The sequence below is a fragment of the Eretmochelys imbricata genome, chromosome 1, assembly GCF_965152235.1.
Source record: "Eretmochelys imbricata isolate rEreImb1 chromosome 1, rEreImb1.hap1, whole genome shotgun sequence".
Taxonomy (NCBI): Eukaryota; Metazoa; Chordata; order Testudines; family Cheloniidae; genus Eretmochelys; species Eretmochelys imbricata.
Window position 1 is genome coordinate 235,176,219 of NC_135572.1, and position 27,226 is coordinate 235,203,444.

The 27,226-nt window shown below is 43.4% G+C and overlaps 1 protein-coding gene across 13 annotated transcripts in view; it reads left to right on the plus strand.

The window, feature by feature from the left end:
• Positions 1-27,226, plus strand: part of PHF21B (PHD finger protein 21B) — a 205,982-nt gene that overhangs the window by 73,557 nt on the left and 105,199 nt on the right. For 5 of the 13 annotated variants that reach the window (XM_077825637.1, XM_077825607.1, XM_077825589.1 and 2 more), the window contains one exon: positions 9,549-9,608. The exons of the other annotated variants lie outside the window; for them this stretch is intronic. In XM_077825637.1, the coding sequence (XP_077681763.1) occupies positions 9,549-9,608 (60 nt within the window). The remainder of the gene's footprint in view (positions 1-9,548; positions 9,609-27,226) is intronic. 13 annotated transcript variants of the gene reach the window in all.

Consider the following 27,226-nt stretch of genomic DNA (forward strand, 5'->3'; position numbering starts at 1 on the left):
TCTCTGTTTTTGTGAATACACGTTTAATATCTAGAGATCCTAATTTAAAACCCTGGGCCAAATATTGAGCTGGTGGAAATTGATGTAGCTCTTTGGAAGACAATGAAATTATCCTGTTTTACACCAGCCAAACATCTGTCCCATGTTTCTATGAGTTGAGGTTTTTAAAAATTTTTTTTAACATTTTTGGATGTCTTGAGAAAAACTGAGATTTGAATCTCAAACAACACGCATACTTCTGTTCAAAAATCAGTAGTAAAACTTCATGAGATGTATATGCTGGGGGTGTTGAGAAGGAATGTCAGAGAGAGAGAGAGAAGAAAAGACAGTTAAAATATTGAAAGATTTCATTGTCATGTTTTTGTCTTGACCCTAGGTGCTGTTATATAGAGCCTGACGCATCAGAAATGTCCTAATTCTATTTTCTTTTTAAAGTCCTCAATTACTCTAGAGACATTTGAATATAGCTGGTCAATCAAGGCAGACAATATTTTGTGAAAACAGATATTGTAATTTTCTGTGAAAAATGTTCATCAGAATATTGAATCCTGGTTGAAAAACTGAAAGCATTTTTGTGAAAATTGGAAAACACATTTATAAAAAACCCCAAAAGCTGTCATAATTTTTTTTTTTAAGTTTTTGACCATCTGGAACCACCGAGATGGGTTCATTCTAATGGGGTCATAGGCTTGGAATAATGATCATTTACATTACAGTAGCACCAAGGGGCCCCAGTTAAGATCATGCACACATAGTAAGAATCCAGTCCATGTCCTGAAGGCCTTACACAAGGCAGACAAAAGGTGCGAGAAAGGAAATAGTAATATCTTCATTTTATACACAGGGAACCGAGGAACTGGTCCTTAATCCAGATTGCACAGAAAATCTGTCACAAAGATTGGAATTAAACCTAGATCTCTTGAGTTCCAGCCTTAACCACAAGACCAACTGTTCTAGCAGGGTCTTGGATGGATCATTATTCATATAGTTCCCTCTGTACAATGTGAACTGGATGATGATAAAGATGCTTTTCTGTTCTTATTTTCTACTGGGGAAGTTAAGTGGTCTCTGAATTAATATTTGTTAAAATAAACAAAGTCTTTCTGTATCTGTGACATAGAAACACCCATGGATCTTGACGCTCGGATCAAAATTCCAAAGACTCTCCCTATCCTGGAGCACTGCCTTTTTCCTTTGTTTTTGGAGAGGTGGTTACTGGAATGATGACTATAAGGCTAGTTTAAAAGTCTGCTTGGAAGATCCTCTGTGTTGAACAGTTTTTATGATACATGATGATGCCTCAGGACAAAAATATAAATAAAAAGATTCTTGAAGTATAGCAACTTGTTGATTAGATATTCCAGGCCTGCTTCTTAGCTCTGTTACACTGGTGTAAAACAGGGGTAACACGCCATTAAAATCAACGGAGTTACACTGGCACAGTACTAGTGTAATGGAGTAGAGAATCAGACCCTCACACTGGTAAGAGGGTAGCAAGTTGCTAAATTAAAAATCCTGATCCTGTGAGGTGCTGAGCATCTGCTTTATACCATCATGTCCACTCAATTCCCATTGGCTTTAATGGCAGTCGTGGGTGCTCATATTATTGCAGGATGCAGCTTTAAATGGGAAGTAAGTTCAGAGTTCTGATCCTTGAGTGTATTGCCATAGGCATCAATGGAACTACTCTTGTGAAAGGGCTGCAGGATTGGGCCCCATATTTTTTTAAGATGTAGGAAAAATGTGACTGATTAGTTATGTTTTTTTCTTGCAGCTTTTTAAATCTAAGGTTAGATTTCTAAGGAGGTGAATCTCCATTGAGAATTATTCATGAAAATAAAATACCGCCTCTCCCCCCCCACCCCATTTTTCCTCCCGTAAGAAATTTCTTGTTGAAGAAACACACTGAGAGCAATGAAAATGTTTAGAAAGTGAATAAAAAGCGAACTATCGCTAGTTAAAGGGGGAGAAGAAAAGCCACCAGCTTCCACTAAGGAGGCACAAGAAAAATTGCCCTTATAAAATCTTCTGCTTTTAGGAGGCCTTTTAATGTTAATGTAATTATGGGCATTACTTTACATATATTCATTATGTAAAGCTTGTTTGCTGAGGTTTGCTCCTCCTGCAGCCCCATGCCCTTAGCCCTCCTCCTCCTCCTCTTGGAAGAAAGATTCTCTGACATTATGACAGGTTCTAGAATGAATGAATGAGAGAAAATAGAAGATATTAAGTGTAGCAGTCCAGAGCACACATTAGCAAGAAGCCTGTCCTAGTGCATTATTGCCCTAATCACTGCTGCGCCAGGCACTCCCATGGAAGGCATGATTTGTTGACAATCCATTTCTCCACCAGAACAAAGATGGCTGCCAGAATGCATTGTCAGGGGAATGCTTTTTTATTCCCCCTCCCCCCTTCCCCTTTCAACTCTTTCCTAAAGGATAATTGGGAGAAGAGTCAGAGAAAGGAACAGCTGGCAGGTTATACAAATGGTTTTAGGGAGGGGTGACTGAGGGGGCTGTATACTCCTTACTCACAAAATGGCAGCCTGCAAAGAGATTTACCAAACGTATTCTGGCAGAGGGACTTCTGCTTCCAATGACCAAAGACAGATGCATCTCTAAACAACAAATCCATAAGTGCTTGTTGTTAAGGAATTGCCCTTCAGTTGTAATGGAACAAAATAGTCCTTTAAATGTCTGCCTCTGTAGCTTCATGCAGATAGAACTCTGGATTTCATACATGTTGCATGGAGCTGCTTAAGACATTTGAATTTAATGGTGCAGAATGTTCCTCCCACCAAGGACTGAGTTTTAACAGATTCCTTTAAAAAAATTCATTTGGAACACTGATTTCCATCTGACTTGAAAGAGGTAGCTCTAGAGTACCAGAGACTACAACTCTGCTAAACTTTAATTGTGAATCAACTTAGAGGCAGGCAAGAACTGCCTACAGTGTATTTCCACACCCTTGGGTCAGTGTGTGGCATCAGGGGAATGATTTATAGCTCAAATAGTAAGACTTTTGCCTTGAGGCAAGCTTGACGTGCATCGTGTGTACAGTCATTAGGGGGCTGAATACTAAACTTTATGTATTCATCAGCTCTTTTTTTATAAATGATCTCAGCAAGAGCAATCCTACCTGTTTGCAGCTAATCACATCTTTTGCTTACATGGTAGCAGTCAGCACGTTATAATATTAGTATAATATTTCTTACTTCTTACTGTTAACGCTGGTGTCTGTGTTTCAGACCTCTAGTTTGGATCTTTTTTTCTTTTGGATTGTCTTTTTTCACCCATTCAAGATCAGTGAGGTTGTTTAGAGCCATAACAGGGTGGCTTGTTCCATACGGGCTACAGTCCTAGGGCCAGCCAGCCCTGATTACTCAGAAGGCACACCTCAACAGTGATCGCCTGGTTCACCCATAAAGAGCAGCAGAAAGCAAGGAGGGAAATGCTCAGGGAGCTCAGAGGCTGCTCGGAGAGAGTAGGCTCCAGCAGAGAGTCCTGGTACTGAGATTACAAGGCAGGAAAGGCCTAAGGAGACTTTATAAGAGGGTAGATGCCTGGACTTCGTCTCCTCATTTTGAACTGTTTTTGGATGGAAATAGAGCAGAATCTGCAGAAGTAAGAAGAGAGTCCAGCGAGGTAGTTCTGAGAGTGGCCTGCTAACGCAGGGAAGTGATGCAGACAGCAGACTTGGGGGAGAAGAGAAGCCCTGGGGCTGAGGGTTTTTTTCTCTTTTTTCTGTCAATAAATTAGTACCCAGGAGAAGGAGCATTATTGGAGAAGAAAAAAACTCCTATGTGGAGTTTTTGAGGAATCAGAAGGGAAAACTGAGGTGAGGGGCTGTCTGCAGGCCTGCCTCAGGCCACGAGGGTTGCCCAGAAGGAAGCCACATATTGAAAGTCTCCAACATCTGTGCCAGACTAGCTGTAGGAGCTCAAATCTAGGTTGTTAGCACAGAGCACAGGAATGTTGCTCTCATACTTTTGGATAAGCTGTTCACTTTGCAAGGAGGAAAGGCTTCCTTGAATTCTTTCTTTCAAGACACTTCAAATTAAGGCCAGAAGTCATGGAAGAGATTTCTCAACTTGGAGAAAATTCTGTGTTTAAAGTAATCAGTGCATGAAATCCTATCACAAGAAGCTCTAGAACTTCAGTGTAATTCTCATGCACATAAAGCTCTGTGTGATGGTCACCCTGGGTTTATGCTGGCTTCTGCTGGCCTAAGTGTTGGCACAGGTAGCAAGTGGACGGAGGTCTGTCAGGGAATAGGGATGATGATGCATCACAGGGCAACTGTAATCTCCTTTCTACTGGGGAGGGTGCATTGTTGGCTAGGAGCAAGTTGTGGCTAGATTGGCTGCAGATGCACTGATTCTGTGCCACTCCTTATCAGATCCCACCAGCATAGCTCTGATGGCACCCTCCATCAGTGGTTCCGCCCCATCAGAGGAAAATCTGAATTAGGGTGGGGGGAAGCTACCTGCCTTTGCTTGGGGTGAATGCTCTCTGGGATGCAAGGGGCTGGCTGGCACCTCTAGGGGTAATTTACATTTGCCTGTGCTGGTGCTGATGAGTCAAGCTTAGATTTTGAGGGCAAAGAAGGTGTGGGTTTGGTGTCCGAACGTGATGTTCAGCTTCTCTTCTCTGGAATGCCTTCATCAGGGACTCCCTCACGGAGCAAGAAGAGGACCTGGCAACATTTTGCCTGTGGCTTGGAGGCTGCTTCTCCCATTTCTCTTTCTTCCCCATGAATTCCTTTGTGCTCCTCCTGGAGTTCCCTCATTTCTCTTTCTCCTCTCTAATTTCTGCGCCTCTCCCTCCTTTTCTGTGTCTCAGGATCTATATTTGCTTTCCCTAGCTAATCCCCAGTTTCTCCAGCCCAGTTTGTTACAAGGATGACTGCTTTGCTTTTGGAGGCTCTATGGACAGTAAAAGAGCGGTATAGTGTTTTGACAGTTACCTACGCTTGGAAACTTCATGCGCCCCTGCCCTGGATAGCTGCTGAAGAGATTTGGCTACATCTTTATTCTCAGTCCAGCAAGCAAACAATAAACATAATAATTCTTAGCTCTTTGGTATGTCATTGAAATATTCTGCCTGTTTTGTAATAATCTCACTCATTTCAAGACAGTGTGATGACAGAAATTAAATATGACAATCCATAAATGTTGTGCTCCACTCATATTGCTGAATACGATAGGCCAACTATAATTTGAGTTTGTAGATCAAGATCTAGGTGTGTGCTGAAATTTGTCTTATAGGACAAAGGGAAGGAAGCAATAATAATGAATAACAATAGTACGTAACTTTTATGTTGTTGTTCTTTTAATCTTCAGAGTGTTTTGCTAACTAATTAATTGGGTTCTAAACAGAACTGTGAAAGATATGGAGACTGCCAAGTATCACAAGCATTTGATACACATGACAGCAATAAGGTTTGTTGCTACTGGGATTAGTGCTGGGAAGAATGCATGACTAAGGGAATAGCACCATGACCTTCTTTGCACTGGAAGGAATCTTGTTACAGATAAGGTGAGAGATAGCATAATTCATGTGAATAGTTGTTCACCTTTAAGACTCTCTGCCAGCTCACTAAGAGTTCCCTGCTCTTGCACATAAGGCTGCAGGGATCAAATAGATGGCTTCAAGAGATGTGGCCATCCTGAACAAGGAGAAGAGCTTCCTATCCCCATGCTGCCGAGAGTCATAAGATATTGCCTACCATGTATGAAAAATCTTATTTCCCCTCCCCCCAGAACATATAGCCAATATCCTAATCTTTACCTGAAAAAACACCCCCATCTGTCTAGGCTATTCAAGTGACATTTACACTTCAGTGGCCTGTGATCACCACTGCCAGGTGCTTCCTATAGATTGTGGAAAAAGAGGTACAAAATTAGCTTTTCCACTCTCACCCCGTATTGCCTAGCATTAAATGATTTTTCAGGCCTCTGGAAGGTGAGGTAGCACTTCAACCAAAACATCATCTCTCTCTTAGAAGACTTCATGATTACATTTCTGCTACCAAAGGACAAAAAAAAAGAGTTTTATTCTGGCTATTTCCCAATCTTCCCCACATCAAAAGGCATTTGACCCGTTTTCATACTCAGGTCACTGTCACTAGGGGGACTGTCTCTCATATCAGGACACAGAGTCCTTCCTGCCTTTTGATCTGGAGTTAGTACTGTATGTGTTCAGAATTGCTTAAAATATATTTATCTTTAAGATATACACAGGTTTCATATGTAATTAGCTGATCAAGAACACTGGAATGGATGTGGCATATAAATGATCTGTTTATTTCCAAGGCATTGAAATGGGCTCTAGGTTGTACATTTAAAGTCCTTAACCAATCAAGAATAAATATTCAGTCTTTCACAAACATTGTTTGATCCAAAACATAAAATGTAAGGAAAGAAAAAGGAAGGCCGCATACAGAAAGTGAAGTTCCATACTCTTCATCTCATGTTGAAATATTATGTAGCTGTAATTAATTTTCACACCTACCCCATACAGATAATAGTGTGTATTCATTCTAAACTTCATTTATATTGCCATGATTATAACAAAGTCTGAATTTTAGACACTAGTGGCATGTTAGGCTCCGTGACAAAAGCCGAATGCATCCAAAACATTGGTATTTTTTTCTTGCAAATTTACCATCTGCAAGTGAAGCTAGAAGTTTGTTTTACTTACAGTTTTTCTTTTCATGCTTATATTCACCACAATAATGTTTTGAATTTTGTGCTGGGCTCTAAAGCCTGGCCCGCACACACTAGTAGTACTAGTTTAACTAAATTGGTTTCTAAATCAATTTATAAAATCATTGCAACCTCCTTGGGTGGGCATTCTTAAAACTGAATTAAGCTAACATGGTACTAGCTGCTCTTAAACCAGCTGAAGAGTATCCTTGCCAGGGAGCTGCACCAGTTCAACTAACATGATTTAGTAACTGATTTAGTTACACTGGTGCAATTTTTATGTATAGACAAGCCTTTTGGGTTCATCGTAAATTACTCGCAGTCTCACTTTTTCTCATCAGAATCCAACAGAAGATGACCTTGGTCAGGAAAATAAAACAGAACCAGCAGGTACTGGGGAAGAGCACTTAAAAGATGTTTGGATCTGAAAATATTGAACTAGCTCGTTAGATCGTGTAAATTGGTATAGTTCCTCAGCAGGTATAACTGGGTGTACTTTAATGGAACTATGCTGATTTAGGTCAGCTAAGGATCTGGTCCATTAACTCTGTTTTTGTGCCAATGGCTCCACCCTGCACAAAAAAGTCTTAAAGGGTTATGAAGTGTCTACAATCTTAGGTTCACCCCTTTGAGTCTGACTGGTTTGTATGAATCTGCATTCAGTCTGATTAGAGCAGATTTCCAAACTTCTCATCCTCAGTCTGTCATAACAAGAGGTGTGTCTAATCTTGTTTTAAGATGCAAGAGGCAGGTGCAAGACATCTACACTCACTGTGTTTCGTCTTGTAGGTGCCTACGCCAAAATACCCTGGAGAGGGCGGGGTTTTTAGACCTTGAGAAATTCAGTATTCAACCAAGATCACATTATACAAGCAATCTGGCAGCAGTGTTTTACATCAGCAACCAGGGAATAAGAGCAGGGTCAGACATCTAGTGTCAGCTAGCCATCACTCAAAATTTGAAATTATACAATGTCCAATGAGACCCTCCTTTTTAAACCTTAATACAGAAAGAAGAAGGATACCTTTCCAGACACTCTCAAATGCATCATCTCAGTGATTTCAAGACTTCATAAACTATTGAACCCGATTTTCTTTGATAAGAGAGAACCTGAATCAAGTGGCCATCAGCTGAACTAGACGCATCAGCATTTTATTTAAGAAAAGGGTTAAGTAGTGCAGTGACAGTAGTCACATGCTTCCGTCACTTATAGAAATTATTTATAAATTACAGAGATTCCATGATTTTAGTAGACTTCTCCAGAGTGATTAGAGAGACAGGGTGGGTGAAGTAATATCTTTTATTGGACCAACTTTTGTTGGTGAGAGAGAGAGACAAACTTTCCAGCTTACACAGAGCTCTTCTTCAGGTCTGGGAAATGTACTTGGAGTGTCACAGCTAAATACAAGGTGGAACAGTGTTTAGCATATTTAGCTGTGGCACTCCAAGTACATTTCCCAGACCTGAAGAAGAGCTCTGTGTAACCTGGAAAGCTTGTCTCTGTCACCAACAGAAGTTGGTCTAATAAAAGATATTGCCTTACCTACTTTCTCTCTCTAATATTCTGGGACCAACATGGCTACAACAACAGGGTGAGACAGATCTAGTTTCCTCCTCGGGTGGATGTGGTTACAGGAGAACTCTCAGATACAATCATTCTGAATGAGAGAACTTTTATCAGTTTCAGCTTGGAATTTCTCACTTAAAAGGAGTTACTTATTTTTAAATAGAATGTACTGAAAATAGACTTATTTTCCTGTCTGATCTCCTTTGAGAGTTTGAGCCAGATCACAAATGTCACGGTTGTCAGCAGGAGTTCTGCCATAGATTTCAATGGGAGCTGCATTAGGCCCTTGGTTTATTGTAATACTTAGAACCAGGCTTACGTGGGAAAAGATGCAGGTTTTATACTGTGCTCCTGAGGCCTGTGCACCTAATAGTTTTGCCTTGAGGCAAGAATCTTTACTAATCAAGCTATGAATTGCTCTCCTGTTGTCACTCACTGGAGACCTCAAGAGCCAGGCATGTGGATCATTACTTGATGTGACCTTCCAGAGAGTACAGCTGATGGGTAAATAACTCTCCTTTTTACATAAAGAAGTGGCACTGAGATTCTGATGTAACATTAGGATCTTCAATGGGAGAACTTTTAGGTACATAAACATTACACAGGTTGTCATCAAATGCAGTTTGTCTTCAGATGAGATTTATGTGAACATGAATTGGTTCTTGCATAACGGGACTGGACAGTTAACAGCTTTCTTGTTCAGATCCTGCAGATGTTCACTTCTGTAGCCTAAATGTAGAACAGTTTTGTTTGTTTGTTTTTATTTTTTCCCCTCTTGGGAAGAGAATCTTTGTTTTAAGACCTAATTTTACATAAAACATCTTTAGTGTCAGGACTGAATAGAACTAGTAAATCACCATCTAATATAATAATATCCTAGGCTAGTTAGTAAAATTGTCAGAAAATGCAGTAAGCTCTGGTCTTTCAAAGTCCCTGCAGAGCACATATAACACGAAAGGCTGACTAATAAAAATTCTTGTTTGGCTAGTAATCTTTCAAAGCATTAATACTGTAGCTAGTGTGTTGTGACTTCCACCTTTAGCGCCCTGAGTTATTGTAACTCTGAGAACACATTGTAAATAAGTTATAGATGTGAGCATGTTCATGAAGATCTTTGTTTCCCTTCGTTAAAATGAAAAATTCCAGATAATTAAGAACCTGACTTCTATTGCTAAGGAGGTATAATGGTTAAAGGTGGATATGAAAAATGACAGAGTATATAAACAAGGACACGTACTTTGAGATAAATCTTATGTTCAAATCTATCCTTTTCAGCTCCCACCTAAAGTCGTATCTGCTTCTATAGAAGGCTGCATCATTCCTTCTGAAAAGCAGGTAATATGATGCACAAACCAAACCAAATCTCATTAACCATTATAATTTCCTTTGGAGGTATGTAGTTTGCATTTCCTTAGTAAAGAGCATTAGCTGTCAGGCTTTTTAAATGCCTTATGATAAAAGTGCCAATTGCAGACAAGCCAGTCCACTCTCCTTTTTTCTCAATATGCATCAGTCTTATGGGTGCTAACACATTTTTAATTAGATGTTCAGATTTAACTACAGGAAATTAAAGTGTGTAGCTTTTGGAGATTTTAGGGAGGGGAAAAAAGGAGGTTAGATTGGAGTGCTATTGCATTTTTGCCTTTTTTTATTATCTACACAAAATACTAAAGGCTAATGTTGAGATTTTTAAAGCATTGCAGACAACTGAGCCACACATTTTAAGGCAGCGGGGCAGAACTAGGAATAGCATTTTAAAAATTATTTCAGAAATTTTTTTACAAGAGGTTTAAAGTACAACAGTGCTAATTTTGAGCATATGAGGTAAATAATCCTGGGCAGGGTACTCAGCTAGTATAAATCGGCATAGGTCCTTTGATGTCAGTGGAGCTACACCATTTACTCCAGCTGAGGATCTGGCCCTCATTTTCTAATAGTGGACCTGTTTGTGCTCCCACTGCTATTAATAGGAGTTTTGCTATTGAGTTCAGTGGGAATGGAATTGGGCTGTAATTCACATGCTGATCTCTCTAAGTACAGAGAGTCTGAAATCAGTTTTATTTTAACTACCATTATATATACAGTAGGAAAACTACTACAGAATTCAGTTCAGCTAATGCTCTCTTTTTAGTGTGGGGGTGGAAGTTACCTGAAAAATTGTTTATGGTCAGTGAGCAAGAGATGAGATGAGACCTGAATAGGGCTTTGTACGATTAATTATCTTTTCTGACCATTTGTGTTAATCAGGAGAGCAATATACTGGCATAATTTATCTCTAACTGAACTTTAAAGAGTTATGTGTACTCCAAGTCAGAATGGTTGAGCCAAGCAATCCAGTGCTGTATCTTGAGTGCAGTTTTGCTTTTAATTGAATGAGGAATTTATATATTGCAGTTTCACATTACTGTATGTATCATATTTTTTTTCTTTTTAGTAAACTTTGTACATAGCCTGTTTCTGTCCTGCCACTGACTTCTTGTTTGACCTTAGGCAAGTCATTTTGAGCCTGATCATGTGGGAAGTTTATGTGAGCTGCTGAGTTCCCTCAACTCTCATCCACTTCATTGGGAGTTAGATTGCTTAGTGGTTTGCAAACGGTACTCATTACCTTACAGAATCAGACCCTCGATTGTTCCTTGTCCAGTTTCTTTATCTGCAATATGGAAATATTAATAATAATAAATTAATACTTGTATACCTCTAATGGGGTGTTGTGAGACATAATTCATTAATATTTGTGAAAAACTTTGAAATACTAGGAAGAAAATCACCATAATATCGTAAAGTTTGTTATTGTTGTTTTATTATCTTTTTGGTACTTCCTATGAACCACGCATAAACAGACCATCAAGGTTTTAAGATAATATAGTGCTGCTTCTAGCATTATTTGTTAAATTGAGTATTGACAAAGTTAAATGACAAAGGGCATGACTGTAATTTATACTAAGGCCCCATATACCACTATGGCAGTAAAGAAGCCTTACAGTGGGCATAAATATACTTTAAGGCCCCTTTCTACTGTTAGAGTGGTGCAAATGGCCTTAGTATCAATGAGAATTCAGGCCAAAGAAGCCATGTACAAGTTCCAAGAAATGCATTTGAGACAGGTGTCTCACTCTTCAGGGAGGAAAGGGCAGGAGACAGGAATTCTCAAAGCCCATCTAAGTGACACCTGGGTAAGCAGTATATGCTGCAAGACTTTACTACGTAGAAACCCTGCTGCTTTACTGCCATACTTATTGCCTCCAGTCATGTCCCACTGGGTTTCAGTATGCAGAGGCCTTTATCAGGGGCAGAACAAAGGATGACAGGAAAAGGGAAAGGAAAGGCAGGGAGGAAGAGGCATATATCAGGAAGAGACAAAGCAGTTTGAATGTTAAACAGTGGCATTCATGAGGCACAGAGGTTACAATTGGTGAGCAGCAAGCAAAACTCCACACGGCATAATGTGCAATCAAGGTGCCGGGTGAAAAATCAAGCTTACTTGCGGAGAGATTTGTCATAATTATTTCTAAAGAATGGTTTTAAACAACTGTGTATTTATTTGTTTGGTTTTTTTGCAGTCTCTGTGCTCCCTTTGTCTGAGTGAGATGGAATATGTTATTCTGTATTTTTATTAGTGTCATAATCACAGGGAAGAAATAGGATATGTTGAAGAGTTAATTCTCTCTTTGATGGGATCTTAGGGACAAAACTAGATAATAATTATGAGTATAATGATTATTAGCATTAGAGTGTGAGGGAGATGGGGAGGGGAAAAAATTTTCGCCATTTTTTCACTAAAATTTTGAAAAGTTTTGGAACATTTTCAACTGACTCTCTCTTACTATTCCCAGACAAACAGTATGTTAAGATGGATTTAAGGCAGAGTATATGTATGAGTAATTTGAGGTAAAAATCATCACAAGGATGTTTCAGAGTAACAGCCGTGTTAGTCTGTATTCGCAAAAAGAAAAGGAGTACTTGTGGCACCTTAGAGACTAACCAATTTATTTGAGCATGAGCTTTCGTGAGCTACAGCTCACTTCGTCGGATGCATACCGTGGAAACTGCAGAAGACATTGTCAATTACAAGGATGTTGTAATTATCCCCAAACAAGCATTCTAAATCCAGGAAATTCAGAGTTCAGGTTAACCTTTTAAAAGTTCCAATCAAGTTAAGTTTATTTGGGTGCCTTAACTGTGCATTTCCATAATTTAACTTCTTCCTACAGTGACATCATGCTGTAAGGTTACAGTTAAGCATAATAATATTTGCAGTGTTAGATTAGTTTAAACTGAATTTTAAAGACACATTAGATTTTTTTTCCAGGTCCTCTTCCCCCCCATTGGTGTCACTATAGGATAGAGTTACAGTTGTCTGAGTGCTGCTGTATGGTTCATGCTATTGACTGCAAGTTCAATGGTTCACAAAACCATCACCATCCATAATTGCATTAAGGATGAGGCCCCTGACTTTACATATATAATTGAGACTCAGTGGGTGAGGCTGCAACTCCAGTATGAACCCACAGACTGGGTACTACATTCATTATGAACTGAGATGGGATCGGGAAAGTGGTGTTATTGTGTTTTGATTTGATGTTAAAGGTAGGAAGTGTTGGCCCCACAACTTGATCTGATAGAGTGAGTACACCTTGTATGTGAGTCCTAGCATGGATTTAAGATGGAACTAGTATTGCTGTGCACGTTGCCCTGCTACATTGATGAGGCACTAAGTGAGCAGATGGTTCCCTGAATGTTGGCCCCATAGCCTTTATCAGAGGACACAGGCATTTCCAGTTTTTGGCTATGATAGAGAATTTGGCCAGTTTTTTCCCATCCCTACAAAATCTCCTCTTCTCCATTCAGAGGACTGATTTCATTGGTATATCTCTTTTCACAGAGGGTTTTGACCAGTGCTGTGTATAGTCAGGTTCATGGGTGTAAACTGAGAGGTTGTTATGCCTGTCTCTGTACACATAATAATTTTTGCTCTCCAAATTCACTACCCAGCACAGACAAATTAAACTTTTCTCTTGATCCTGTACTTCTCTCATGTGAGCTATAATTTTCTGCTGCTTTCTTCACCACTGCTGAGATTTTAAGCTTTGTAGATTTAAAGATGGCCAGTGGCCACTGTGTAGCTTATTTTAGAGCAGACATTGAGAAATAATGAAAGCAGATTGCCGAGTGAAAAGGAGCAAAGTGGCTTGACCTGTTTGTTCTAAGGAGAACACTGACAAGTCACTAGGTGATGTCTAACCAGTGCCTAATAGTATAATATTAATATCACCTCCATAAATTTACTCTATACACTTGTACTGGTGTTCTGTTTCCTTTCCTCACTGCATTTCAACATTTGGGTTGATAGTGTTAGGGATTGTTTATTTTGTGTCACAACTCTGAGATCTGTTTTCTGCTTTCTGTTCTGTCTCACCTTTCCATTTACCTGATATTCACTCTTCAAATTCTTTGCTCCTTCTCTTATTTTGTATTTATTTGTGCTGAACTCCAATAGCTGTGTTTAGTCCAAATCCTTAAACGATCTCAATCTTTCTGCAACTGATTGCATTGGTGTTTATTTCTTGCATCTCTCACTTCAGTGCAAGTTCTTTGTAGCTTGATCAGGAAGTCTCAGTCTTCTCTGTTAAGTCTGCTTCTGTTAAGCTTGTATTAGCTTGCAGTTGTCCCCCATTATTAGAGAGCCTAAAACTAAAATGTACTTTCATCCTGATTAGACTTGCTGTTATCCTAGTTTTTTATTATTCTGGTTTATTAACATTGGAAGGCCTGAGAAAAATGCAGTAAGACAATAGAGGACCTTGTAATGTGATGACTCGGATGCAGACACAGCAGGCGGAGCTGCAGAAGATTAGAAATGGTAATACTTGTAATTAGAAATTCTGCAGTCAAGTAATGTTAGTTAGGAACTCACCAGCGGAATCTAAGTATGCAGATTAGTCTATATGGTGTGGAAATAATTAAGTCAAGCCAAGTGTTTCACCATAAGGCTATCTCTGGAATCGGACCATGGGATCGATCCAGGTTTCAAATTCTACATACAGCCACAGAAGCCGTCAGCACCCACAGGTACATGTGAATATGCCCCAAAATATAGTATGTGACTGCTCAGTCCCAACTGTAGCATTCCTGAATGGAGTATAGAGCTTCCAAAAGGTGGGTCTCCTGGGACTGAAATCACATGGTCAGTCAGTCCCCCTATATATAATCTAAAAGGCACAGCATAAAAAGCACTAGGGGAGGGACAAAAAGGCGGAGCATGTGACCTCCCCAGGTGACCACCCACATGACTCCTCCCCGCCTCGCACTCTCCCTGTTCCCTCCCCATGATCCACATCCATCCCACATTACCAAGGGAGGGGGGTCTGTCCTCCTCTCACTGCGCCAGACTTCTGGTGTACAGACCTCAAGGAACAAGGACTCAGGAGATGCAGCTGCGTGAAAGGGCCGGGCTGGGGGTGGTAGAGCTGTGCCAGTGGAGCTGCTGGTGTGGGGCCGCCCGACAGCCCCAAGTTCTGCTCCTTTTGCAGCTGCGGTTCCTGGGAGATCCCAGTGAAGTCAATGGGGGTTTGGCCATTGACATTAATAAGAGCAGATTTGGGCTTTTAGATTTTAAAAGAGCAACGCTACAGCGTGTCCTTCAAAACAGGATTGTCTTTCTGTGCTTGTTGGAAACTAACCTATACACTTGATACGCCAAGTACTTTTGTAGATGGATGGAAATATTGAAAGACCGTGGACACCTTAGATTACATCGATAAGCTTAAAGATAATAAAACAATTTAATTTTGCTAGTGTACATTAAAAAGCTCTACCTTTCTTCAAGCATTGGAGATTCAGGCTATTAGTTATAAGTTTTGAAGAAAAGGGTACAGAGTCGTTTTTTATTAGTCAAGCTACAAAAACATACCAATCATTTAAATTCAACTTCATAATCAATCTCTGAGCAATTTGTATTTGCATAAATGATGTATATTGATCTGAAAACTATGCTAAGGCATATCCAGAATCCATTATCAAGTTATATCCTGGTTTCACCTCCATTGTAGATCACTCTATTTATAAGACTGTAATTGACATAATTAGAAGTATTGATTCAATTTCAAATGCAGCAAGTTAACTGTAAAAGTGCCAACAGGCTTAAAAAATAGTCAATATACTGTTGGTTTGCTTGCATGGATGAATCTTAGTTTAGAGTGACCATTTTTTTTTCTTCTTCTTTATGTGAAGTTTTAAATTGTTTTTCTTATTTTGGATATGGACTTTACATTGAAATAGTGATGTCCTTCACTTGCGTGTTATTTGTTTGGTGTCAGAGTCCTTGAGGGGTCTGTGTATGGAAATGAATATCATAAAATAATTTCTGGTAGCATCTTGGAAGAGGTACCACAACTGGAAAGAAAAAATGCTGGAGGTAAGCAAATGTCTTCAAGGTAGAAGATTCTGTGGGTATAAAATAATTCTTGAAAAATGGGGCAGCATGACCTTTTAGCTAGGACAAGGAGTTACATTTTGTACTGTTTTATGGCTAAAATCAGGCAGAAAATTCAAGTAGTTATATTCCAGTATTAACCAACAAGCAAATCCGTGTGTGCATGCACGTGTGCAAGTGTATACAGGGGCAAGGGGTGAGTGATACATAGTGGCGCTTGGGTAAGTGTAAAAATCCATCAATAGCACACAAAGGTCTCCATAGCAGAATCAAGGGCCTTGAGTTTACAGTTTAAAAAAAGCTTCTCTGTAAGAAGTCTTTTAATTAACACATTGATTACTCAATTCTTCTTTTGAAGCTGTAGCACAGCAACACTCTTCTTTCACATAAAGCTTTTGAAAAGTTCACTTGATGGCAGTTCTATGTAGTACTTAAAAAGAATGGAAGAAACAGGCAATGTTACTATAGATCTCCTTGGAGAAAATGCCCAATCAATTCATTCCGACAGTGGAAAACAGTGTAGGTTCTTTCAGTGATTCTAAAACTACAAAAGGCATTTTCAACTATATTTAGAACTCCAGGATCTTTTTTTCCCCTAGTACACTTAAGTAAAAATCTGAAGCTTACTTTCAACACATTATACATTTCCAGTAAAATGTGCTGTTCCTTCTAAAAATACACTGGCGGAAGGGAACAGAACATTTAGTACCACTTAACATTAACTAAAAGTTGGCTGTATACATAACACTACAAATAGCTTTCTGAGGCTGTTGTTTGGAGCTGTTTATGTAGCAAGATGCATGTCTTAATAACAGTTCAGTGTGGGCTATATTAAAGAAGTTTGTACCTTCTCGTGGGACAAGGTTTAAAATTAGTGAATAGTGCTGAGGTAGAGAGAGAAAGAACTTGACTTATGTATAGTTTATCACTGGTGTATAGATCCTTGTTTTGTAATGTTATTGTATATGATATTTTGGCAGGCATGACATTTTGAGGCTTCTCTGCCTTTTTTTTTTTCTTGCTAGATTTAGACCCTGTGTATTGCCCTGACACCCTTTAAAATCAGGTACTGTTTTTTTACAATTGTCTGTGGTCTCCAAAGAAAGATTAAGAAGGACATTAGATACTGCTTTTTCTGTGGTTTGGCTCCTGTTTCCTTGGAATTGAGTATATATTAAAACGGTGTAGCATGAAAGCTGCTCTTGGTAGCTCTGCCTTTTGTTATTTCTAGTATTGTATTTCGGTGCTTTGGATGTTGTATTAAAAACACAAAGTCCTCTTCGTGAAGGTTAAAGATCCCATGTACATTTTGCAACAGAAGGTTGTTTGGTCCTTGACCATATTGCTTCTCCTCACACTGTTGTGAAACTATATCTGTATACCTGGCTTTTGCCATCTGCTCCAGAAGGGGCTCCAGTTCAGTGAGGTGAATATAAATTGGGCTAAATCCTGAAAGTCTTGCTAGACTGTACATAGTTCTTTCTTAGCCAAGGCTGAGGCACTCTGATACCATGGTGATGAGCACAGTATAAAATCCTAGTCAGACAGATAAGTTTGATCTTCTCCACAGAGGGCTGGTCACCTCCTCCCCATGCTGTGCTGCCCAGTGCAGTAGTCTGGGAGCTGACCTTGTTCGTGAAGACAGAGGCAAAAAAAGCATTGAGTACATTAGCTTTTTCCACATCCTCTGTCACTAGGTTGCCTCCCTCATTCAGTAAGGGGCCCACACTTTCCTTGACTTTTTTCTTGTTGCTAACATACCTGAAGATGTTACTCTTAACATCTCTTGCTAGCTGCAACTCCAGGTGTGATTTGGCCTTCCTGATTTCACTCCTGCATGCCCAAGCAATATTTTTATACTCTTCCCTGCTCATTTGTCTAATCTTCCACTTCTTGTAAGCTTCTTTTTTGTGTTGAAGATCAGCAAGGATTTCACTGTTAAGCCAAGCTGGTCGCCTGCCATATTTACTATTCTTTCTACACATCGGGATGGTTTGTCCTAGTAATCTCAATAAGGATTCTTTAAAATACAGCCAGCTCTCCTGGACTCCTTTCCCCCTCATGTTATTCTCCCAGGGCATCCTGCCCATCAGTTCCTTGAGGGAGTCAAAGTCTGCTTTTCTGAAGTCCAGGGTCCGTATTCTGCTGCTCTCCTTTCTTCCTTGTGTCAGGATCCTGAACTCAACCATCTCATCTAGCACTGGGCAGCACAGCATGGGGAGGAGGTGACCAGCCCTCTGTGGAGAAAGAAGTGGTACGGGACTATTTAGAAAAGCTGGACGAGCACAAGTCCATGGGGCCGGATGCGCTGCATCCGAGAATGCTAAAGGAGTTGGCGGATGTGATTGCAGAGCCATTGGCCATTATCTTTGAAAACTCATGGTGATCGGGGGAAGTCCCGGACGACTGGAAAAAGGCTAATGTAGTGCCCATCTTTAAAAAAGGGAAGAAAGAGGATCCTGGGAACTACAGGCCAGTCAGCCTCACCTCAGTCCCTGGAAAAATCATGGAGCAGGTCCTCAAGGAATCAATTCTGAAGCACTTAGAGAAGAGGAAAGTGATCAGGAACAGTCAGCATGGATTCACCAAGGGCAAGTCATGCCTGACTAATCTAATTGCCTTCTATGATGAGATAACTGGCTCTGTGAATGAGGGGAAAGCAGTGGACGTGTTGTTCCTTGACATTAGCAAAGCTTTTGACACAGTCTCCCACAGTATTCTTGCCAGCAAGTTAAAGAAGTAGGGGCTGGATGAATGGACTATAAGGTGGATAGAAAGTTGTCTAGATTGTCGGGCTCAACGGGTAGTGATCAATGGCTCCATGTCTAGTTGGCAGCTGGTATCAAGTGGAGTGCCCCAAGGGTCAGTCCTCGGGCCGGTTTTGTTCAATATCTTCATAAATGATCTGGAGGATGGTGTGGATTGCACCCTCAGCAAGTTTGCAGATGACACTAAACTGGGAGGAGAGGTAGATCCGCTGGAGGGTAGGGATAGGATACAGAGGGCCCTAGACAAATCAGAGGATTGGGCCAAAAGAAATCTGATGAGGTTCAACAAGGACAAGTGTAGAGTCCTGCACTTAGGACGGAAGAATCCCATGCACCGCTACAGACTAGGGACCGAATGGCTCAGCAGCAGTTCTGCAGAAAAGGACCTAGGGGTTACAGTGGACGAGAAGCTGGATATGAGTCAACAGTGTGCCCTTGCTGGCAAGAAGGCCAATGGCATTTTGGGATGTATATGTAAGGGCATTGCCAGCAGATCAAGGGACGTGATCGTTCCCCTCTATTCGACATTGGTGAGGCCTCGTCTGGAGTGTGTCAAGTTTTGGGCGCCACACAACAAGAAGGATGTGGAAAAATTGGAAAGAGTCCAGCGGAGGGCAACATAAATGATTAGGAGACTGGAACACATGACTTATGAGGAGAGGCTGAGGAAACTGGGATTGTTTAGTCTGTGGAAGAGAAGAATGGGGGGATTTGATAGCTGCTTTCAACTACCTGAAAGGGAGTTCCAAAGAGGATGGATCTAGACTGTTCTCAGTGGTAGCTGATGATAGAACGAGAAGTAATGGTCTCAAGTTGCAGTGGGGGAGGTCTAGGTTGGATATTAGGAAAAACCTTTTGACTAGGAGGGTGGTGAAGCACTGGAATGCGTTACCTAGGGAGGTGGTGGAATTTCCTTCCTTAGATATTTTTAAGGTCAGGCTTGACAAAGCCCTGGCTGGGATGATTTAGTTGGGGATTGGTCCTGCTTTGAGCAGGAGGTTGGACGAGATGACCTCCTGAGGTCCCTTCCAACACTGATATTCTATGATTCTATAATCTGATGACATCAATGGAAGTTCTTCTTCGAGTGTTTGTTCATGTCCATTCCAGTCAGGTGTGTGCGCGCGCACATGCACGGTGGCCGGAAGATTTTTCCCCTAGCAGCATCCATCAGGCCGGCCTCAGTGCCCCCTGGAATCACGCCTTCATGGTGCTCAATATAGAGCCCTGCCGACCTGCCACCCCTTCAGTTCCTTTTTACCACCAGTGACGGTTAACTGGAACTTCCCTTAGCCCTTTCTTAGCAAGCGTGTTCTATAGTTATCTGTATATAGTTATGTTAGTATCTGTTATAGTATTAGAGTTCTTAGTATAGAGTTGTTTTGGGTCATGTCCCCCCCCATTCCGCCTCCCCAGAGCTGTGGTATGCTGCAGTCCCCGGGGTTTAAAAACTGTGTGCCCTGCACAAAGCGCGATCCACACTCTTCGTGTTTACTGTGCCTAGGGGAGGGCCACCAAAAGGATTGCTGTAAGATCTGCCCCAAGTTCCGCCCTAGAACTCTTAAAGAAAGGGAACAGCGGGTTAAGGTGATCCTCATGGAGGCAGCCCTACGCCCCCACTCCGACCCTGGCTCAGGGGACCCGGCTTCTAATGCTTCGTCCTTGATGAGGAGTCCCCCGACACTGTCGTCAAGCTCAGCACCGAGAGAGGACTCGTCCTGAGATGCTCGGCACCAACACGGCACCTCACGAAGCCCAGCTGAGAGCAGGCACTGATCCCATTCGCTGGTGCCTCGGAAGAAAAAGAAACCGGACAGCCGCTCACCTCCGTCTAAATCCGGAGAAGTGAGACCTCAGACGGGCCACAGCTCTGGATCCCCTACTGGGGCCATGTTGACTCCTGCCCAGGCGAGGCAGTTGAGTCCGGTCCCCCCACAGCCGCCAGTCCCTACACAGCAGCTATGGCTCCCTTCGACGCGGGAAGCTTACCAAGCTCCTCGGGACCTCCTGCACCTTACGGCGCTGTTCTCTTCTCCAAGGAGGGAGGAACCTCCAGTGCTGGGGGACCCACCCCGCCTCCAGGTGCAGTCAAGAGGGAAGCCAGCTGTGATGTCCAGGCACTCCCCCTCTCCATGTCCCTCGGCACCGGTGCACTCGGACAGAGAGCCTACCCACTCCCCGAGCTCTCGAGGCACCGTGGCTCAGCTCCTCCATGGTCTTCAGTCTCGGAGACCTCGGAGTCAGAGTCTGATTCCTATCACTCCAGGAGAAGCAGGAGCCACAGATCGTGGTCTGGGAGAGACAGGAGAGAGTCCCAGGCATGGCCTCTGCAGTGGCAGAACCCACCACAGTTGCCCTTCTGGACCCCCTGGGCCTTTCTTCTAGGACAGGGAGGGACCCAAGGTCACCGCTTTGTGGCATCTTCTGTGGCCTCGGCCACCTTTGTCCCACCATTGGCTATGCATCTTCCCTCAGCTCCTGCTTACACACCAACGCCTCTGACAGCAACACCGTCGTTAACTCCAGCACCGGATTTGGCACCGGCACCATCCTCGGCACCGCTGAAATGCCCAACTTCCATGCCAGCACCGTTGTCGACAGCGACTATGGCGTAGGCACCGATGGCCCTGGCGCTGATGCCAGCAATGGGCCCTCCGTCTTTGTCGGCATAGACAAGTGGATCAGAACTGGTTCCATCGATGGTTCCCATCATACTGATGACAGCGCCAACACTTGGTCTGGTGTCTGCAGCCTCGGCACCATTGAGCACACCACTGGCACCGACGCTGCCCTGAGAGTCTAGAGACCCCCTAGGGGTGGATGGCAGGGAGCATCCGCTCCTTATCAGCGTTTCCTCTTTTTCATCACCTGATGAGGCATTGGGGGGTACAGCCATAGCCCTGGCGCTCAAGGACAACAGGGTGCCGCAGCAGTTGCTGTACAGGGCTGCTCAGGGTCTGGGCATTAAGGCTGAGGAGGTAGTCGAGGAGGCTGATCCCATGATGGACATCCTCACCCCCTCAGGAACTTCCCGTATTGCCCTTCCACTTATTGAAACCATTGTGGACACCACCAAGACCCTGTGGCAGACCCCAGTTTCCTTGCCGCCCACTGCCAAGCTCAATGAGAGGCATTATTTCATGCCCTCCAGAGGGTATGAACATTTATACTCACACCCACCCACTGACTCTCTTGTTGTGGACGCTGCTAACCAGCGTGAGAGACAGGGCTTTCAAGGGTCCTCCCCAAAAAACAGGGAGGCTAAACGTCTAGACCTTGTTGGGAGAAAGGTCTATTCTACAGAGGGTCTGCAGCTCCATATCCTGAACCAACAGGCCATGTCAGCAGGTACTCATATAACACCTGTGCAGCGATGGCCAAATTTACGGAGCTCCTCCCGTCAGACTCCTGAACCAAGTTCTTGGCCGTGGTGGATAAGGGGAAGCTAGTCTCCCGGGCTTCCCTCCAGGCCGCATTGGATGCTGCAGATGCCGCAACTAGGATCATGGTGACTGGGGTAGCCATGAGGAGGGGGTCCTGGATCCACGTCTCGGGGCTCCCTTATGAGGTCCAGCAAACTATTCAGGACCTCCCATTTGACGGTTGACTGTTTTCTGAAAAGACAGACAAGACTCACGAGCCATCCTCAAGTCATTGGGCCTGCACACTCCCGCCACACAGCAGAGACACTTCTGACTGCAACCTCCTTCGAGATTCCATCAGCAGAACCGACAGGACGGTTCTCAGAGGAGGAACAGAAGTGGCAGGAGGAGGCAACACCCATCCTCAGGCCAGGGCTCTGGCCAGCCCAAGCTCTGGCCCTAAACAGGCCTTTTGAAGGTACAGTCGAGAACGGCACACCAAATCAAAAACTGGATCTACCCCGCCTTACCTTTTCTTGCTGATTATCCCCTTTCTACACGGTCCTGTATCACTTCGGAACACTGGGTGCTCTGCATGGGAGAGAGGGGATACTCCATCCAGTTCTGTGCCCTCCCACCCTTCCAACCCCTTCCCTATCCCTCTTCAGGGACCCTTCTCACGAGCAACTCCTCATCCAGAAGGTGCAGTTGCTCCTATCGCAAAGGGCAGTGGAGGAGGTTCCTCAGGAGCACAGGGAAGAGGGCTTCTATTCCCGGTATTTCCTAATACCAAAAGCCAAGGGCGGCCTCAGGCCTATTCTGGAACTGCGAGAACTCAACAAGTTCGTAAAGAAACTCAAGTTCCGCATGGTCTCCTTGTCCTCCATCGTCCCCTCACTAGATCCAGGAGACTGGTATGCCACCCTCTACTTGAAGGACACGTACTTTCACATTGTAATCACTTAGCTCCACAGGAAGTATCTCAGGTTTGTGGTCAACGGTACCCACTACCAATTCACTGTCCTCCCGTTCGGCTAGTCAGCAGCACGTCGAGTATTCATCAAGTGCATGGCAGTTGTCGCTGTGTTCTTGCGGAGGCACCAGGTACAGGTGTTTGCATACCTTGACGACTGGCTGATCAAAGGCCTCTCCAGGACCCAAGTGGAAACTCAGGTCCCATTTATCAGAGCCACCTTCGACAGCCTGGGTCTACTTCTAAACGAAGCAAAATTGACTCTGTCTCCCATCCAGATGATAGAGTTCGTAGGGGCAGTACTGGACTGGACCCAAGCCAAGAATACCTGCCACAGGTGAGGTTTCAATGACATAATCCAAGGCGTCATGCAGTTCCCTATCACTATAGTGAGAAACTGCCTGAAACTCCTTGGGCACATGGCTGCCTGTACCTATGTTGTGCAGCACATGAGACTCAGGCTTCGATCACTCCAGTCATGGCTCGCGTCAGTATATCGCCCAGCCTAGGACGGTTTGGAAAGGCTCGTGACCCTGCCTCGCCATGTCCTCGACTCCCTCCAGTGGTGGATCAACGCTCAGGAGGTGTGCTTAGGAGTTCCCTTTGCTGCCCCGCAGCCACGGATACTTCAGACTTGGGCTGGGGAGTTTATCTGGGCGACCACAGAACTCAAGGCCTCTGGTTGCAAGCAGATCTGCATCTCCACATCAGTGTCAGAGAGCTCAGAGCGGTGCACCTAGCATGTCAGACGTTCTGTCCTTACCTAACCAGGCAATGTGTATCAGTCATGACGTACAATATGACAGCAATGTTCTATATCAACAAACAGGCTCCTCTCCCCTGTGCCAAGAAGCCCTCATGCTGTGGGACTTCTGTGAAGAACATTCAATTCACCTGCAGGTGTCGTACCTTCCCGGGGTTCAGAACAAGCTGGCGGACCACCTCAGCAGGTCATTCCACAGCCAGGAGTGGTCCCTTTGCCCGGACGTCGCAATTTCAATCTTCCAGAGGTGGAGGTTTCCCCTAATAGACCTCTTCTGCATGTGATGCAACAGGAAGTGCCAGCAGTTCCAAAATCACAGCCCGGGCTCCAGCACGGATGCGTTCCTCCTCCATTGGGGAGGTTCTCTCCTATACGCCTTTCCACCCATACCGCTCGTTCACAAGGTGCTGCTCAAGATCCGCAGGGATCGAGCTCGGGTCATACTGATACCACAGGCCTGGTCGCATCAACACTGGTACACATCTCTCCTAGACAGGTCTGTGGGAGCCCCAATTACCTTACCCCTCTCCTTGGACCTTCTCACACAAGATCACGGACGTCTCCAGCACCTGAATCTTCAGTTGCTCCATCTCACGGCTTGGAAGCTCCATGGTTAAATCCGTTGGAGCTTTCCTGTTCAGACCAGGTTAGACAGGTCTTCCTTGGCAGTAGGAAATCCTTTACAAGAGCCAAGTGGAAGAGATTTTCAATCTGGTCAGTGCACCGCTGTTCACCCCCGACGCTAGCTTCAGTGCCACACATTCTGGACTACCTCCTCCATCTGAAGCAGGAGGGTCTCTCGTCTTCTATATGGGTGCACTTAGCTGCAATCTCGGCCTTCCACCTGGGTGTGCAGGACCGCTTGGTATTTGCTAACCCCCATGGTCAGCTGATTCCTAAAGGGACTCGACAGGTTATAACCTCACATCCATCAGCCAGTCCCTGCCTGGAACCTCAGCTTGGTCCTTTCTAGGCTCATGAGGTGGCCCCCCTTTGAGCCCTTAGCAACATGTTCCCTGCTGTATCTGTCTTACAAGGTTATGTTCCTGGTAGCAATAACCTCGGCCAGGAGGTTGTCTGAGCTCAGGGCCTTGACATCAGAGCCTCCCTACACCATGTTCTATAAGGACAAGGTTCAGCTCAGGCCTCACCCTGCTTTTCTCCCGAAAGTTGTCTCACAGTTTTACATCAACCAGGACATCTTCCTGCCGGTTTTCTACCCTAGACCTCATTCCAGCAGCAGGGAGCAGAGACTCCACTTTCTGGATGTTGGCAGGGCGTTGGCCTTTTTACATCGAGAGAACGAAACTGTTCAGAAAATCGGTCCAGTTGTTCATGGCAGTGATGGACAGGATGAAAGGTCAGCTGATTTCATCCCAAAGCATCTTGTCATGGCTTGTGTCCTGTATCTGTGAGTGCTACGACTTGGCAGGTGTTCCCGCACCTCTGGTCACTGTGCACTCCACCAGGGTGCAGGCTTCGTCTACAGCATTCCTGGCTCAGGTTCCCACCCAGGAAATCTGCAGAGTGGCAACGTGGTCCTACATACATACTTTTGCCGTGCATTATGCGATTACCCAGCAGGCAAGAGACGATGCAGCCTTCGGATGAGCAGTACTCCAATCAGTGGACAGCTCTGACCCCATCTTCTGAACTTGGCTTGGGAGTCACCTGATTGGAATGGGCATGAACAAGCACTCGAAGAAGAAAAAATGATTACTCACTTCTCGTAACTGTTGTTCTTTGAGATGTGTTGTTCATGTCCATTCCAATACCCACCCTCCTACCCCTCTGTCCAAGTAGCCAGCAAGAAGGAACTAAAGGGGTGGTGGGTTGTCAGGGCTCTATATTGAGCGCCATGAATGCGCGACTCCCTGGGGCACTGAGGCTAGCCTGACAGATGCTGCTAGGGGAAAAATCTTCCAACCACCATGCACGTGCGCGTGCACACACCTGATTGGAATGGACATGAACACACATCTCGAAGAACAACAGTTACGAGACGTGAGTAACCTTTTTTTTTTTGACAGAGTAGGAATGTCAAGTTTTTGCCCGTCGTTTATAAAGTGTTTTGGGAGCCTTTGGGATGACGGATATTATAGAAATATAAAATATTGCCACTGGAAGTCTTTGTTTATTCCAGAGACCAGTATTTTAACTTTTAAAACATCAGCCCAATTTAAAAAAAAATAAAACTCCAGTTTCAAAGAGCTATTCTTTATCCTTTTAATGGTGTTGTTGAAGATTCTTTAGGAAGAAATTAGTACTTAAAAATCAGTTGGGGAAAAGACCTCCTTTGAGGAGGAGTTATTACCTAATATATTGTGCCCAAAGGCCCCAGTGCAATCGTGGGACCCCATTATATGCATGTATAAGACAAAGACCATCCTTGTCCTAACTAGAGATAGTGGGCTTGTCCAGGTCAGCATATGTAAATTTGTCTCTATGATTCCATTATATGATGCATATTTATAGTGTTTGGACTTGTCTATTCTCGAAAGTTAATTTGGAGTAAGGTAGGGTGTGAATTTAGAGCACAGTATCTATTCTGAAATATCTCCATGTGTACACTCTTATTCTGGAGTCCTCTTTGTTTATATAGTTGAATCTTACATGCATGCACACACAAACATTGCAGCACTGAAATAATAAATCCACTATAAACACCAACAGTAGAACAAAACTCATAGTGGCATATGTATTAGCTTTACAGACTGCCATTTTGAATGGCATAAAGACGAGTTCTGTACTGTCGAACATAAACATCAGCAGGGATGGGACATTGCAATTCCAACTGCCATGGTGCAAAGTAGTTGTCAGCTGTGTCTAATGCCCTTTGGATGATCATATGGTAGAGGATTACAGGTACGAAAAAGGAGCTATTTCAGGTCCCTATGCAGCTGCAGTAAGTGCAAAACTCTGTAGACATCAGTGGGAGCAGGATTAGGTCCTATATAAGGATGAGACCTACTGAGTGCTTTAATTGATTGCAACCTGACAATTCTGCAGAAGTTCAGTATTTCTTTGCAATGATTTAATTTGTTTAACTGTCACATGTATAAATGGCAGGGGCTATTGTTTTCTTGACAGTGTTGTTGTGATTTTTTCAAGTCACAACAACATGCAGCATGGACTTGCCTAGCAAAATTTAAGCGGTGTGAAAGGTGGAGCTGGCACATGAAAAGTTACCTCTTATTGTATAGTTAAGAAATTTCCTTCACTATGTTACTTAATCCCAATTTAGACGAAGAAGAGTCTTAAGACATAGCGGCTGTACAGGAGATGCTTGTTTGCAGCAACACTTTGTAAGAGCAACTGCTGCTTATGAGCAACATTTCCCCTGGGAACACTTTTCCTCCTGTGAATTGTCAACACTCCCCATAACAGCAACAGCCACTTAGGAGCAACATAGTAAAAGGGCACCGATATGTTGTTACTTATGAGTGTCTACTGTACTAAAAGTTTACTTGTCAGAGTTCATGACTCATGTAGTCAAAATAAGATACTAAGTTTCTGCCTTCTACTACTACCAGAAGCAAAGAGAGACCAGACAAAGCAGGGGCACCCCAGAAATTTTTCCCCTGGTACACGCTGTCTATCCCTCTGGGGCCATCTCCACTGCAGCTGCTGACCCCCTTCGCCTGCTGAGTCC